Below are 15,667 nucleotides of genomic sequence, written 5' to 3'. Positions count from 1 at the left end.
TGGAGTTCCGTTGGTTTCTTTCTTGGGTTTGTCTTGTAGTAGGAGGCTTCTGGGTACACGTCTGGCTCTGCTGATCTGTTTCCTTATTTCACACCTCAACTGCTAGAAGAGGGCCTCATCCTCCCAGATTGAACTAACCTCGTTATCTCTAGCCTGCTTCTTGCTTGCATATATATACTGCCCCTGGATATTTCCACTACATGCATCCATCAAAGTGGGTATTCACCCACGAAAGCTCATGCTCCCATACATCTGTTAGTCTATAAGGTGCCACAGAACTCTTTGCTGCTTTTATAGATCCAGACTAACAAGGCTACCCCTCTGACACTATATAACATGGGATACTAGTAGGTCTGAACCATGCGCGCTGGAACGGGGAGGCCAGGTGGCATGGCCCCATCACTTTTAAAAGTAGGAGGGCTACAGCCTCCCACTTTTTACCTGCCTTAAGGGCAAGTGATAGGAGGTGGGACCTTGGGGATAAGAGGCAGAGCGGGGGCAGGGCCATGTTTTGGGTGCTGGTAATTCTTCTAACTTCTAGGGAGCTTCTGGTGCTCCTGGTCTGAACAAGCATTTGAAATGTCTGATAAAGGAAAATTACAGCAGCCTACATTTCACACATATATGCAGTGATATATAAAGCTCGATTTATGAATCTAACATTATAGAAAATACATTTTCTTACTATTCTGTTTTTGTTTGCTACACACATAACTAATTAATGTTTGTACAATGTTTTGTAGATATAAAGCCTTAACTTGCACTCCTTGCATTGAACACAATGGAAATGTTGGGACTTCAAGATATGCATGATCAAGCCCTTTATAAATGCTAAGTTATTATCATCATCATCATAATAGTGCCCACTGCCAGTTAAGTCATGAGATTATACATTCAAATATAAGACTTAAAATAAAAAAAAATCAGGGATTTGGCTGCTGCAACTTTCCTTAGAATAGTATTCCTCAGTCTTATCAACCTCAGGCCTTTTTATGTGGCTATTTTTGTTGCAATATTACTTTGGGGGGAAGGTTTAGCACCCAATCACCCATATGTTTTCTTGTAGGAGGGTTCCAAACCTTCTCTCCCACCATATGAGTTTTGATAAAGTGTACATAGCTCTGCCAGCAGCAGAAGGCGCCAGCAGCAGCAGGTACCAGTACTGTCTGGGTCCACTGGTATGCACTTCAAAATCCCCAGAATGTGTAGTATTTGGGCTGAGAAGTTGAGTGAAATAATAACTCTTATTGGACTAACTTCTGCTTGGTGAGAGACAAGCTCTTGAAAGCTTATTTGTTTTTTACCCAACAGAAGCTGGTCTAATAAAAGATTACTTCACCCACCTTGTTTCTCGAATATTCAGGGACTGACACAGCTACTGCCTAGAAATTTGGGCTGTCCTGCGTACCCTCCCAGAAAGGAGTTGCTGTAATTGTAAAGAGCTCAGATCCTGGCTCACAAAGCTAAAGTGAGGGAGGTAACTGAACCTTGGAAAGGTCCAAAGATGAACAAAGATTAGCTGTTGCTCTCCTTTTTCCCAGTCCAATTCACAAATCCCCAACTGCAATGTGGCCAGTCATCAGGTTTAATGGAGCTATGACCCATCAAGAATTTGGAAATTAAGTAGGGGCTGGGGTAGGGTGGGGATGTTGTATCCCTGATGTGACAGTCTATTCACTATTAGTCCCTCTCATTTTTTGGACAGCTTGAGCTAGTTTGAGTCGTTTTGTTGTGATAAATGAGATAGCTTGTATATTAGTTCCCAAATGCACTTCTTCTGTTTCCCAGTCAGCCATCCTGCCTATGCACATGTTCTTTTAGAGCTCTGCTGGGCTAATATTCAGTAGTCTGGAGATGGGCCCAATAGTGATAAGTGTATGCATGGGCAGTGTGTGCACTCCACGTAGAAGCCGCTTCCACAAACAATGGCTGGGGTGCCCAACAGGCATATAGGCTCTCAGTGCACTGCAGAGCAAGGGAGAATAGGGAAACTAATTTGCAAGTAGTTTGTTTAGTTGTCTCAGCTCCATCATTTATTTTGGTACAAGCTACCCTTGGCTACTTGTAACATATGGTCCATGGGGGAAAGTAAAGGCTGGTAATTTCTTGACTTTTTCTTTCATTACATGTGTGTGTGTGTGTGTGTGTGTGTGATGTTTCTGTTGTTGAATGACGACTGATTGCTCATGACATTTATTTTCATGAATAAGGAGAAGGATAACTTTAGAGCCATAAACTATTGAGCTTCTCAGCAGGAGAGAAAATAATGGCCTAACAGAGAACAGCCACTAACTATAATACATACACAAGAGGCCTGATTCTTGTTTCACACCAGGGTCAATCAAGAGGAAGTCCATTAAAGTCCATGGGGTTACACTGGTGTGAGATCAGAATCGGCCTAGGCATACAAAGGGATTGCTCCTATTTTATGGGTGGCTTGGGAATATGAGGCTTTTAATCATGTTAAAGTTTTAATAACTTGTGAGTTATGTCATCCAGGAAATCCTATTCAGAGCACTTTGGATTTTAATTTGCTGTCATTTACAACCAGTTCAGTCCTGAAGAATATTACTTATGAGTTATCCCAACTCTCCCCCTTAATGATAAATGTCATAACAGGGAGCAGCCATCATACATTACACACACACACTGGGATTTTTTCCCTCCCACCATTGCCTTAGGAATGTACAAATCAGTTTTATGTTTCCTATCACTACTGTCCTCTTATGTCTCTATTTTCTCAGTGCAATTCTGCTGAATCTTTTACCATTGATTTTATTAAACTGAAGTGGTCATGCTCAATATTAAACTGTGAAACAAGCATAATTTTAAATTAAACTTCCAAATGCACACACACAGGACACATTTCGGCCCAAAGCTGGCCCTAGGATTTGCAAGGCCCTATCCAAAGTCAGACATGCAGGATTCTACCCATTTCCCATCTCACGTATGATTAGGCCTTTCCTTCTCTATAACTTGGCCGAGTGCTGCTATACTACATAGGTTGCACAGACCTAAGGATACTATTGCCTGGCTTTATAACAAAATGTTCTTTAGAAAAGTGGCTGCTAACTACTAGTTCACATATAAGGTGTAGTCCATGCTAAACAGTTAGATCAACCTAGCTACATAGCTCCAGGGTATGAAAAATCCACACTCCTGAGTGATGCAGTTATGCCAGCCTAACCCTGGGTGCAGACAGTGCTAGGTCAATGGAAGAATTCTTGCATCAATCTAGCTACCACTTCTCGGGAAGGTGGATTACCTACGCCAATGGGAGAACCCCTCCTGTCAGCATAGGCAGCGTCTCCACTGAAGTGCTGCAGCAGTGCAGCTGCAGAGCTGTTGCTGTAGTGTTTCACCTGCAGAAAAGCCTTCGGTACTGGTATGTTAGGTTATTGTTACTGGCATTCTAAGCTCACCCTCATGAGGCAAATTCTCTCACATCTCCGAAGCTATGGAAGGCCCCCAATAACCTAGCAGAACTACATGAAGTTCTGCTATGTGGTCAAAGGGAGCTTGAGGGATTCCACCCCATCCCATGCACTAGAGGTCTGCCACACAGGGCCTCTTGCTGCATACCTGCTCTGAGAGGACTAGCAGGAGAGCAGGGGAAGGCTGCAGAATGGGGATTAAGGAGCTACTATTGATCTAGGGCTGCAAAAGTGGTTGTGGGGCAGTTTTACTGCTGCTCCATGACCAAATAGTGAGCATTCCTTCCCTCATCCCTGTAGATTCTCCTTCGACAAAGCTTTTCAGCAGGGGACAGATTTTTTTGCTCTCAGTGAGTAGTCTGTGCTGCAATTAGTGCTCTCATCCTGCCTTCTGCTCTCTGTGTTGTGCAAGATGTAACCCACCACAGAGCCACAGCCACTCCAACCCCCAGTTTCAGGATCACAGAGCTGACACAAATGAATGGGAAACCAACAGACACTTGCTTGTACAGCTGAAGTTTGTGTCTGTTAAACAGGCACCGCTGCCCAAAAAGGGTGAGAATCCATTCGCACAGAGCAAAAAGGAGAGAAATTGAAACTTTGCCTTTTGATTTAACAGCTCCCCCCACACTGTAAATCTTTGCACTCACCCATTTCTTTGTCTTCCTGCACTCTTCGCCTTTCATTTTCACAGGCCTCCAACCACCTTTTCTTATCTTCCTGCTTTTTTGCACAAAACAAATGAACCTCTTCTGTCGCTCTATTCAGAGTTTTGAAAGCATTCTTGATATTAATGTTAAAGTCCTTATCTTTGCCATCCTCAATGTCCACAAGTTCCATCTCATCCAGATCAATCCGACCTTTATAATATAACATGTCCCTTCGCAGCAGGTCCTTCTTACAAAACACAAGCTGATGGTCAAAAAGGAAAAAAATCCTCTGCTGGCTTTTGCCTTGCTTTGAGATTTTGGTCAGTTCGCCCGAGTGGATCAGTTCTGAGCTTCTGGCTAAAACATCCTGCCCCTAAAATATATAGAAGTGTATGTGTAATAAATAAATACACAGTTTTAAGTGATCATATTACTAATTATTATTTTTGTAGCATTTGGTCACACGACAGACAGAACTGTACTTCTGTTTCAATAAACTTTTTAAAAATCTATAAATATAAAAGGTAGATCAAGCTGCATTCACCAAAAATATGGGTTTGATTCTGCTCTCAGTTTCGCCAGTGCAAACCAGGTGCAACTTCATTGAAGTCAATGGAGTTACCCGAGTGTAAAACTATCAAGAATTCAGAATCGGATAAAATGGTCCCAACCTAAAAAAAAATACATTTTGTTCTCTTTCAACATGTCTTTGTAATCTCAAAGATACAAACGAGTGCTATAACTGTTGCTCTTTCTGAGTAAGACATAAAATAATCAGTAACAGAGTCATTGCAAATGAAGCAACTCAACTTTTAATTGACCAAGGACCACATGAAATGTATGCACCATCATAGAAAAAAAGATGCCCCCCAGAAGTCATTTAAGTACATTTTAATATTAAATATTTCATGAAAATGGAAGAATGATACCTACCTCCCAATCAACAATAGATACTTGCCAGCGTGCAATCTTGTCTATGCTTTCCAGCCTTCGTTTGCGCTCATTGATGAGGCATGCTACATTCTTCATGGCCTCATACGCTGCCTGTATATTGTTATAATCACTGTAAAGTGGAAGCAGATTTCAAACACATTATATGCACTGGATATAACACATCAACACAGTTTAACTAACTGTCTGAAGCATGATTCTCTACAGTATCAACTTATCCCCCTACCCAGAATTCTTAAACCTGAAGGACCTGATTCCCCACTGCCTTGCATCCTGTATAGTAATTTACACAATTCTATGCTACCCTATCACCCACTTTGCCCAGGTGCAAATTACTACACACAGGGCAAGGAGGTGGAGAATCAAACTTAAGCTGTGATATCCAGGCTCCATTGAAATCAATGGTACCACTCCCATCAACTTCAATGGGGACATAGTTTCACCCAAAGAGTTTATTTATAACAGGAATCCAGTTGTGTAAAACAATGTTCTCTTTAATAATTTATTTCCAGATTATATTTTCCTCTCTCTCCACCCCAATAGCTGGGAGTGAGGCATGGGCCTGGGGTGACTTGATAAGGGGAGCACAGCTTTGTGTCCCAGCTGCTTAGCTGCAATGTTATAGGTGGTGAGAGGAATGTCCTCTTCTGCCTTGTACAAGGATTCTTCTTAGAAATGCCAATGAAAGGATCCAGAGGATGAGGAGTTACTGAAATCTACTTAGCTGATGTGAGTTAAGGGGATCATGAGCACAAAGAAGGAGAAATAAAAGGAGGAGGGATTGATTCTTATTCTTCTTCCGTATGGCTTGAATGGATAGATATAAATTTGTAGTTGCTGCTAAGTTTGATAGCCAGTACATTGCTGCAGCAGTGAGCTGGTAGAATGTCCTTCAGGTCCCTGGCAAAAGAACAAAGGGGACATTCAGATACGATGTGCTCCATCGTTTGTACCTGGTGACCACAGGTGTATACCTCATTTTCCACTTAAAGAGAGTTTGTCCACCTCTTCCATGAGATGTCCTGATTCAATTCAATCTGCACCAGTCTTTGTGACATAAATCAAAACCCGGTGGTTCCTCAAGAGGATCAACGATAAGTTGTTTGTTTTGAGTGGTCAAAGTGCTTCATGTGACTCTCCATTGAGCCTCAGCATCAAAGTTGGGGGTAAGGAGCTTCATACGGTTCCACAGAGGGTTGTAGGATTTTAATCTTGTCTTTGGCGGGTTCTGCAGGTCATGGTGCAGTGGGATCTTTGTATTTGCATTGACATGATTAAGAAAGCGAGATGTCTGAGCAGCTCTTCTAATCTGTGGACGCTGATGTGCGATAGGACTGAGAACCAGTCAACTGGAGTAGATTTGAGCATCCCTGACACTATGCCCATAGCATTATTGAGTTGAGTGTCAAGGAGTTTAGCGACTACTGTGACACCACACTGATGAACAATATTCAGCTGCAGAATATACCGAGGCAATTGCGTCTGACGAAGTGGGTATTCACTCATGAAAGCTTATGCTCCAATATGTCTATTAGTCTATAAGGTGCCACAGGACGCTTTGTCAGTTTTTACAAGGCAATTGTTGCGGTTCATAAGGTCCGTGGACAGGAGCCCCATGATATTCTGGCTAATTTTCTGATAAGCGTGACACAAGACCTGACCTTGTCGTGGGTGTTCTCGAGGTGTTGTCAAAAGGTCAACTCCAGTCCAGTGTAATGCCAAGATACTTTGGATGAGCTTCATGGCTGATGCTCTCACTGCAGAACTGCACATCAAGTTTGATATTAGCTATTTTATTGTTCAGATGGAAAGCCTAAATTTGATTAGGCCTAAATTTCCAACATTGGAAATAATCAGCTAGTCTGCTAAGATCTCAGGTTAGGGTGCAGCTGATGGTGTGAAGGCTGAACAGCTAGGGAAATATCATCTGCATACATGAACTTCTTTGCCTCTGTTGCTGGTATATCCATGCTGGTGTTTTCTGTGCTCTGTGTTTTGTGCAAATCCACCAACACACCAATATCAATTGGCCACTAGACTGTTTTACCGACCTCCCAGTGAACATAGAGGGATTGATTAATGGATACTGACAGGTTGGGCCATTGCATGTAAACAGGTATTTGAGGGGCAAGACTGAGAGCCCTGGCTTCCCCTCCACTTCTGCAGATTTCCTCACATGCTTCTGCCTTACCACCAGCACACATCTGGACGCGTGTGTTCACAATCCACCTCCCTCTCCCTATTCAAATATTCACTAGAAACTCAATTCTGCAACATCACACATAAGAAGTGAGAGTAACAGTAACAAAATCCCACTAATGTAAGGGTGGACATGCCTTATTGAGTCATCGCACAATCTCATCACTGTTTCCCTTGCCCTTCCTATCTTAGTTCCCCTCTTTTTGGTCTGTCTATGACTGTCACTTGTTGTGTAACAGGTGCCCTTACTGGCAAAGACTGTGTCTGGTTACCACACAGGCTCTCTTAGGTCTGATAAACTGGGATCCTCATGGTGAGTTGAGAAAATGACAGCCTCAGTTCCTTTGCACATTTAGTGAACAAAATTAAACAGCTCAGACCTAGGGAAGCCCCTGGCCTCTTTCCACACATTTTCTAAGTGAATTTTGTGAGGGCTCTGAAGAAATTTTGAAGGGGAAAATGGAAGGAAAAAAAAAAGACATCAAAACAACTGATAAAAACCCAAGACAGTTGAATCATGGACATCATCTGGAAAAATATATACTGGAGAAGGGATTACTGGGTTAAGAAAATGCAGTAATAGCAAAGGAAATGGTAATTTCCTGAACTGGCTGACAGTTAATCAAACACTGAATGAAGATCCATATACGAGTGATTGTCAGATCACTGGAAAATATTCAGTACCACCTTTGGAGGGAGTTTTGCCTGAGTAAGTTCCTACGTCCAGGGTTGTTTCCTACACTGAAGATAGTAACAATGAATGTAGATAGTCTGGGTATCTTTCATTAATATATTTTTCCACCACAAAATTACTGAGTCTTTCTATAATGGTTGTTCCCTCTTTTCCTCCCCCCACTTTGATTCACTTGTTTCTTGCAGTATCTAACTACATCATTTCATAAAGATTTTTCAGTATCCTTTTTCCCCTTGAACATATTTTTCAATGTTTAATACTATTAAACATGTTCAGTTTATGTTGTTCTAAGACCATCTTCACCTCTTCTATCTCTAAGGGTGTGTCTACACAGCAAAGAAAAACTTGTGGCTGACTGGACTCTAGAACCGTGAGGGGTGAGGGGGAAGTCAACACAGCAATGAAACAGCCCTGCAGTCCGAACCTGGCAAGCCTGAGTCGGCTGGTACAGGCCAGCTGCAGGTTTTTCCTTGCTGTGTAGACATACCCTGAGACAGTTCTCTTTTCTAATTCTTCCCTTTTATCCCCTACAGGTATCCCTTATTCATTTTTCCCTGGGAATCACTGGTGTTTTTTCACTCTGGTTTACAAATCTCTTCTTCTCTCTCTCTCTCTCTCTCCAGATCAGTCCCTTATAGTCAAGGGTGACCATTTAACATGTATATTGTTTCTGAAATATTTTTTCACATAGTCCCCAGGATGATAAACCTATTGGGTGAAATTTCATCCCCACTGAAGTCAGTCACAGCTTTGCCATTGATCTTAAGGAGCCAGGTTGTCATCCACTGCCTGACCAAATCTACCTTAGATTGCTTTAGCAATAAGGTAACATTATGGTCTAAGAGAGATCATTTTAATTCTCTCACCTGTGCTCTTCGGTAGTATATTTGAGTAACTCTGCAAGCTGAAGAGGGTATTTACAGATCTTCTGAACAGGTGTAAGGAGAAAGCCATCAATAGCAATGTCAATCATCTGCTGAAGCAAGCGACAGGCCTCAAAGAAGTGACGATATTTGCCCTGTTTCATTAGGTTGGAAAGCTCAAGGCAGGCACTGGGATGATTGTTACAATACTCTGAGTAGATGGCAAAACCCTCTTGCTATAAAGAAAAACCAAAGCTTTAGCTAAAACATTCATCTTAAAAAGACAAAGCCAAAAATCAATATTGAAGTTACAAAACACTTCTGGTTACACTAATTAGACAGTCTGCTAAATTACACCCAAATTGAATAAGAATCTATTTAGAAAACACAGAAGAATCTATTCTACAATTGGTAATAGGTGAAACTCCTGTTAATGTAGATCAAAGAGGATCCATTGGCCAGCAGTGCTTGCTGCTTTCTGAAATGGAAAAAAACCCAAATATCTCTTTACACTAACTAGATTTGTGAATTTCAGTCGTACGGGGTTCTCTGTGAACACTGAAACAGAGGACTCCACAAAATCATGATAATCAAACTCACTTTAACAAGGAGTTTTCTTTGAGGAGCCTTGGAAATTGGAAGCCTCCTATGGTTATTGGTAGAGCTGAGTGAATAATAGATTTTTTGGTTAAATAATAATAATGATAATCTAGTTCAATTTGAACCAACCAATTTTTAAGAGATTTTTTCAAATTGAAAAACTTGAAAAAATGTCATTTTGAGTTGAGTGAGATGTTTGAACTGACTCTAAACAATTTTTTTTTCGTTTTTCTATTTGATCATTTTTTAGTTTTCTCCCCCTCCCCCCTTCTTTTTTTAAACTGGCCAAACTTGAAAACTTGCTGTTCTCAAGCAAAATGACTTGGTGGGGGGAGTATTTTTCAGCTTAAACTATTCAGTGAATTCTACCCAAATACATGAATAGTTATTGAACCCTCCAAAATGCATTTTTCAGTGACATTTTTATTTGGCAAACTTTTTTTCTCAAGTCTACTTGGAGGTTATCTAGGTCAATCACCCTGGTTAATATTTTCTCTGGGAAGATACTGGGATACTGGATGTAGTTTTCATGGAACAAAATCAACTCAGATGTCTGCAGTTAAATGTTAACCTGTGATCTGTGTTCCCTGTAAGCTGTGCGCTTGGGCTGCCAGGCAGGAGAGATTTAAGTGTCATTCTCTGCATAGGAGGCAGTATGTGTTCAAGTGCCTCTCCCACCATGTTGCCCATCCTGCAGCTGCTCCCAGGACCCTCCTGCTGGCTGTGCTGAGCAGAAGGTGAGGGAGGGAGGAGGATGCTGATGTCAGGATGTCACCCTCCCCCGCCCCTGTACCCCATCTCTGAAGAGCAGGGCAGAGGCGACAGCCTGGCTCAGGAGGACTAGGAGCTGCTGTGGTCTGAATGGTGAGTGGCTGTCGGCTGAGTACCTTTCTTAAAGAGACAGTGCACTGTTTCTGACCTTTCCTCGGAAGCCAGCTCACACAGTCTCTCTCTCTCTCTCACACACACACACACACAGAGTCTCTGTCTCTTTCTCACACCCCTCCCAACACATACTTGTATTATTGTTGTTGTTACTTCTTGGTACTTACTGCAATGCACATACTCTGTAATTTTATTCTTTCAAAGTGTTATTTTAGTGTTTTGACTGGTCTATGCATTTCATAATTTTTATTTCTCTTACATTTACATTTATTCTTTGTGTAGTGAGTTCTAAAATGCCTAACCTGTCCTGGCTGGAGTAATTATCCCTCTCGTAACTTTTAAAAAATATATATTATATCTAGGGTTTTTGTTTCTACTGGTGGTGCATATAGGCACATACCTCAGTGCACATAAAAAAATTTATTCTGCACATGGATGGAAAAAATTAGAGGGAACACTGGTTGTTATTGTTGGAAACAGTCCTGTTCATCAGGGATCACCTGATCACCATAGCTATGAAAATGGAAAGACTGTTGACTTACAAGGAAAATAGGCCTACTCAATGGGTGGAGGTGGAAAAAAGGGAGGGATTTTAAATGTTTTCATATAATCAGCACTAACTAAAGTGTCTTCCTCATGGTAGTTTAACATTTACTAATCATATTTTATTTCATAAGCAAAATGGAGTTAAATGACATACATGTTGAAGAAAGCAGGATCCTATTTCACTTAAATGAGGTTCCTCTTTGTTGAACTGTTTCTCAAGATCTTTCAGAAACTTTCTTTGGAATTTGTAAATATCTTCAATGTTTCCAAAAATGGTGTTTAACTGAGCCATGGTGAACATTCCTGTATGTTTACGACACTGCCGAATATATCCCTGGAAATAAAATAAGAAAACCTCTTTGTATCAAATCTGAAAGAGATCAAGAGCTTGAAAATGGAGTCTGTACTGAACAAGGCAACTCAATTTGATATTCTGCTTTCCAAGGTTAGATTTTTGTGGTGTCTGATTTCAAGGCCATATTCACTACAAAACTCAATGTACAAATTCAGATTTGTGTCTGAACAGTTATGTTACTGATTCTCCCAACCCTAATTCTGTTTCATCCTAGAGATGATTAGTCAGGAAGCCAGATGTCAGCACTTGTATAATATCTAATACAGAGCTGCATCTTATTGTTATAAATACCAATCCAGGAGGAGGAGAGGCTGCACTACCAGTTTCGCCACAGTGCTTAGTAGTAACTGTCCCAACTGTGCTATGACAGAGTTTGATCTTGCCTGTACAGATGAGACCAAATTCTGTAAAAACACAGTCTAACAATAATCTTTGCTAGGGCTAGTGTAACCCAAACCCCTCTGGGGAGCGGTGCTCTGTCCCATCTAGTGGCACTGAAACCACTTAGAGCAGTGGTGGGCAACCTGCAGCCCATACACGGCCTGTCGGGGTAATTCGCTGGTGGGCCGCCAGACAGTTTGCTTACATTTGCACAGCTGCCTGCAGCTCTCAGTGACCGTGATTCACTGTTCCCAGCCAATGGGAGCGGTGGGAAGCAGTGCGAGCTGCAGGGACATGCTGGCCACTGCTTCCTGCAGCTCCCATTGGCCATGAATGGCATACCGTGGCCACTGGGAGCTGCAGGCAGGTGGCTGTGCAAATGTAAAGAAACTTTCTGGCAGCCCGCCAGCATATTACCCTGATGAGCCGCATGTGGCCTGTGGGCCGCAGGCTGCCCACCACTGACTTAAAGAGAGATTAATGCATCTAAGGGCCATATGGCTTTTGGCTCATGCAGTAGAGGCTCATGCATTAAGCTCCAGAGGTTCCAAGTTCAATCCCGCCCGCTGATGACCAGGGTCTGTTTGTGTTACACTAGCGCATGTCCTTGAGTATTTCAGGGCTTGGTCCCAGCCACATAGGTAAGATTACCTTGCTATAATGTGCTTGAGGTGCCACTGTGTTTAAACACGACAAAATCTATAGCATGGACAGGACTCTACTGGTACTGGAATGACTGCTACCTAAAAACCCAAATGCGCCATTAACAAATATTTATCTGTCTTTATGTCTATCTATATGGGCTCAATTCAGTACATTTGATTCAGTCTCTAAGTAGATACATTACAATGCTCCAACCTCACAAAGCACTTGAAGTAACTTCTAATTCAGTACCAAAAAGCAGGTAATACAAAAAACTGTGCAGCCAGGAGGAAGAGAAAGGATTAGGGTTCTGCTGAGGTAAGTGGTCAGCTCCTGCCACATGTCGCAAAGAGGTATATGATCAACAAACATGTGGCAGCGAGGCACACCTGGCAAGCTAATAAATATCTGCTGTTTAACGCACTGTGGGGAGGATGGGATACAGTATGCTAAAATGGCTGCCAGAAAACATCTGTTGCACACACAGTGGGGGATGGAACCCAGGTACATGTGAGCACTGAGGTTAAACTGTGTGGTTAGGAGATGTTTGCCAGGTCTGTACCTTTGGACGCTGTCAGGCATGTTGCTCCCAGATCTCCCTGTGAGCTGCTAGCACCAAAGAACTTGCAATTGCTGCAGTGAGGTAACTAGGTTCAAGCAGACTCTTGGAGTTTCTGAATAACATTTCTGGGTGCTGCTGGGTGCTACCATGCATGTCCCTACCTTCCCAACCACAGTCTGTTAAGGGACGGGCCAATGCTCCAAGCCAAGTTGGTGTTTTTTGCCTTTTGCTTTGGTGCACAGGCACCCAACAAGGGAACTTATTTCTTGTGCAGTTCTTGTAACTCTGGGTCAGTCTCTGGAGTAAATTTTTCTCTGACTCAGACCTACATGTAAGCACATCACTGTCCTGCTTGCACAGCCATTAGTGATTCACTCTTTGCTGAACTTGGGTACATTTATTCCCCTTGGAAAACATGTGCATTAGCACTGGCCCACTAAATGCACAGCCACTCTGTCTTTAAAAAAAAACATAGATGAACTGGATTAGTGATGTTAAAGAATTAATATCAGTGGGCCAAATCCTGAGAGCTCCAGCTCCTCCTGACATCAATGTATGTACTGATGTATCTCAGCAACAGAGTTAAACCAATAAAAGTTAACGTTAGTTTCTCACACATATTACATCACATCCATACCCTCCAAAGAAAATAACTAAATAGAAATTGGTACCTGGAGCAACAGAATGGTACCAGAAAGAATAAATGGCAAAAGAGGCAAGCATCTTGGGGCTAGTGTGAAGACAGAAGGCAATTCAGTTGGACAAGTCAGCGAGACAAATTCTTACGTTCATAAAGCAACACAAGATGTGTCATATTGGTTCAAAACAGTTGGTCTAGCCAGTCTGGTATTCTTCTAGCAATTGCCAATACCTATGCTTCAATGGAAGATGAAATTCACCCACCAAGAAGCAAGCCAAATGTGTCAGATACATGTTGGTAAAAATTCCTCCCGGACCTTTTATAGCTTATGTCCTGATGTATAAGATTTAATTACACTTACCCTGGCATAGATAAAAAGTGTATCTTAATGATGATCTTGCTCAAGGAATTGAAATTTAGCAACAAATTTTAAGGATTACCTGAAAAAATGAGTTTGTGCCTTTGTTTTGTTTCTTTAGGCCTGATAAAAAATAATCTGCTTGTTTGCCACACTAGAAGGGCAGCTCTTATTATTTTTATTTTTCCTGGAAGATTCTGTATATGACTAGAGAACTAATAGGACTATGACATAACAAGCAGAAAAGAAGTGAAACCTAACAAACTGAATGGAGAAGTGATTTTTTTGGTCAGGCTGTTTACCATCCTTCACTGGTTCTTCTTATACTACTCTAACTCAAACACTCAACCCACATATGAGAGAAAAAAGTTCATATTTTAAGGCTCAAACTTCAATTAAGGTGTGAGAAAGCTCCTACTACTGGTCTCTGGTCCTCCAAGGAAACTCCAGCAAAAAACAGAGAAGGTAAGTCTTGATACTACTGATCTTTTTGCAGTTTAAACAAGCAGAATATTCTTTAAAAATAGAATTACATAATAAATTACCAGAAAAAAAGCGCAAATCCAATATTTCATTTTTTCCTCTGCAGGCCACCTTCAAAATGTTCAGACACTAAACTGTAACTAGATACTACAGTATTACATGAGTTTACAGTTATCTACAGAGGCAAAGTGGTAGCAAATACTAAGTAAGCTGGACTCTCTCCCCTAACATGGAACAGCAGTCAGGAAAGCAATGCATTGTTAACAGGTACAAAATGAAGTGTTCTTTAAAAAAGGTATATTATGGTGTTCAATAAAGAAGAGAGAACTGCATAAGAGAGCATTCCCACTGACAGCCTTAGAATTGCGAGGATAAATCTTTTGACAACAGAAAATGCTCAAGTTTTCACTCATAAGGGATATTTCTTCAAACTAGGTCTGTGGAATGCTCTAAGTCTATGGCCTGACACTGTACCTCACAGATGTCCTTGAGATGTTTGATATAGACTCTCTCCGTGTTCATTATTTCTTGTATAACATTGGTTCTCATCTGATCCTTCTTTTCAGCAATTTTTTGGTGATGTTTGCTAGCATCTGCATGTTGCTCTTCATCCTGGATGCTACCACAATTTTCTCCAAGTTCATCCTGATTAACTCGTAGCTGCATTCATAACAGAAAAAACAGCTAGAATAGTGCAGCAAGGTGTTACAAAAACAAATGTTAAAAATTATTACAAACTTTATTTAATTACAACAGAGGCAGCTCATAACTGATTATTAATTATTATTATTATTATTATTATTATAATAATATAACTGGTCCCCAGTCCTAGGTTATATATATAGAATTCCATAATAAGGTCTATCATGTAACTCTTATGCAAGTATTTCCACTGCCTACTAATGTAAAGGTTTCAGGAATGGGCTCACTCTTTCTTTCTGGGTACCCATATGGCCTTCATCACCATAGTATCTGAAGGCCATCATATAAATGTTGCCTGTACTTTTTGTTAACAGAAGTGCAGATTTATTAGAGAGAGCATGAACAGTGGGCACTCATTGCCAATACTCAAATAAATAAATAGTGGCTTTATTTTTCATGTTAAATTTGGATGGTACTGATCTGAAGCAGGGCTGCCCAGAGGATTCAGGGGGCCTGGGACAAAGCCGGGGAGCTGCGGCGCTTGTACTCACTTGGCAGTGTTCTAGGTCTTCAGCGGCATTTTGGCGGTGGGGGACCTTTCAGTCGCTCTGGGTCTTCGGCAGCACTGAAGGGGCCCTCGCCACTGAAATGCCACCATAGACCTGGACCACCTCCAGGCCACGGCTCGCAGGGCCTGGGGCAAATTGCCCCACTGCACTCCCATCCCCCCGGGCAGCCCTGATCTGAAGTAATCAGTTACAGTCATTTCTCCCTTCCCCAAG

At 41.6% G+C, this 15,667-nt stretch overlaps 1 protein-coding gene across 8 annotated transcripts in view; it reads right to left on the bottom strand.

Annotated features, from left to right (window-relative positions):
• Positions 1-15,667, bottom strand: part of SPATA13 (spermatogenesis associated 13) — a 134,048-nt gene that overhangs the window by 9,367 nt on the left and 109,014 nt on the right. For all 8 annotated transcript variants that reach the window (XM_032770971.2, XM_032770979.2, XM_032770973.2 and 5 more), the window contains 5 exons: positions 14,718-14,903; positions 10,977-11,156; positions 8,795-9,027; positions 5,018-5,147; positions 4,085-4,457 (listed from right to left, as the gene is read on the bottom strand). In XM_032770971.2, the coding sequence (XP_032626862.1) occupies positions 4,085-4,457; positions 5,018-5,147; positions 8,795-9,027; positions 10,977-11,156; positions 14,718-14,903 (1,102 nt within the window). The remainder of the gene's footprint in view (positions 1-4,084; positions 4,458-5,017; positions 5,148-8,794; positions 9,028-10,976; positions 11,157-14,717; positions 14,904-15,667) is intronic.

Source organism: Chelonoidis abingdonii, chromosome 1, assembly GCF_003597395.2.
Source record: "Chelonoidis abingdonii isolate Lonesome George chromosome 1, CheloAbing_2.0, whole genome shotgun sequence".
NCBI classification, from domain to species: domain Eukaryota; kingdom Metazoa; phylum Chordata; order Testudines; family Testudinidae; genus Chelonoidis; species Chelonoidis abingdonii.
Note: the sequence above shows the minus strand (reverse complement) of the source record. Positions and strands in the feature narration are given on the sequence as shown.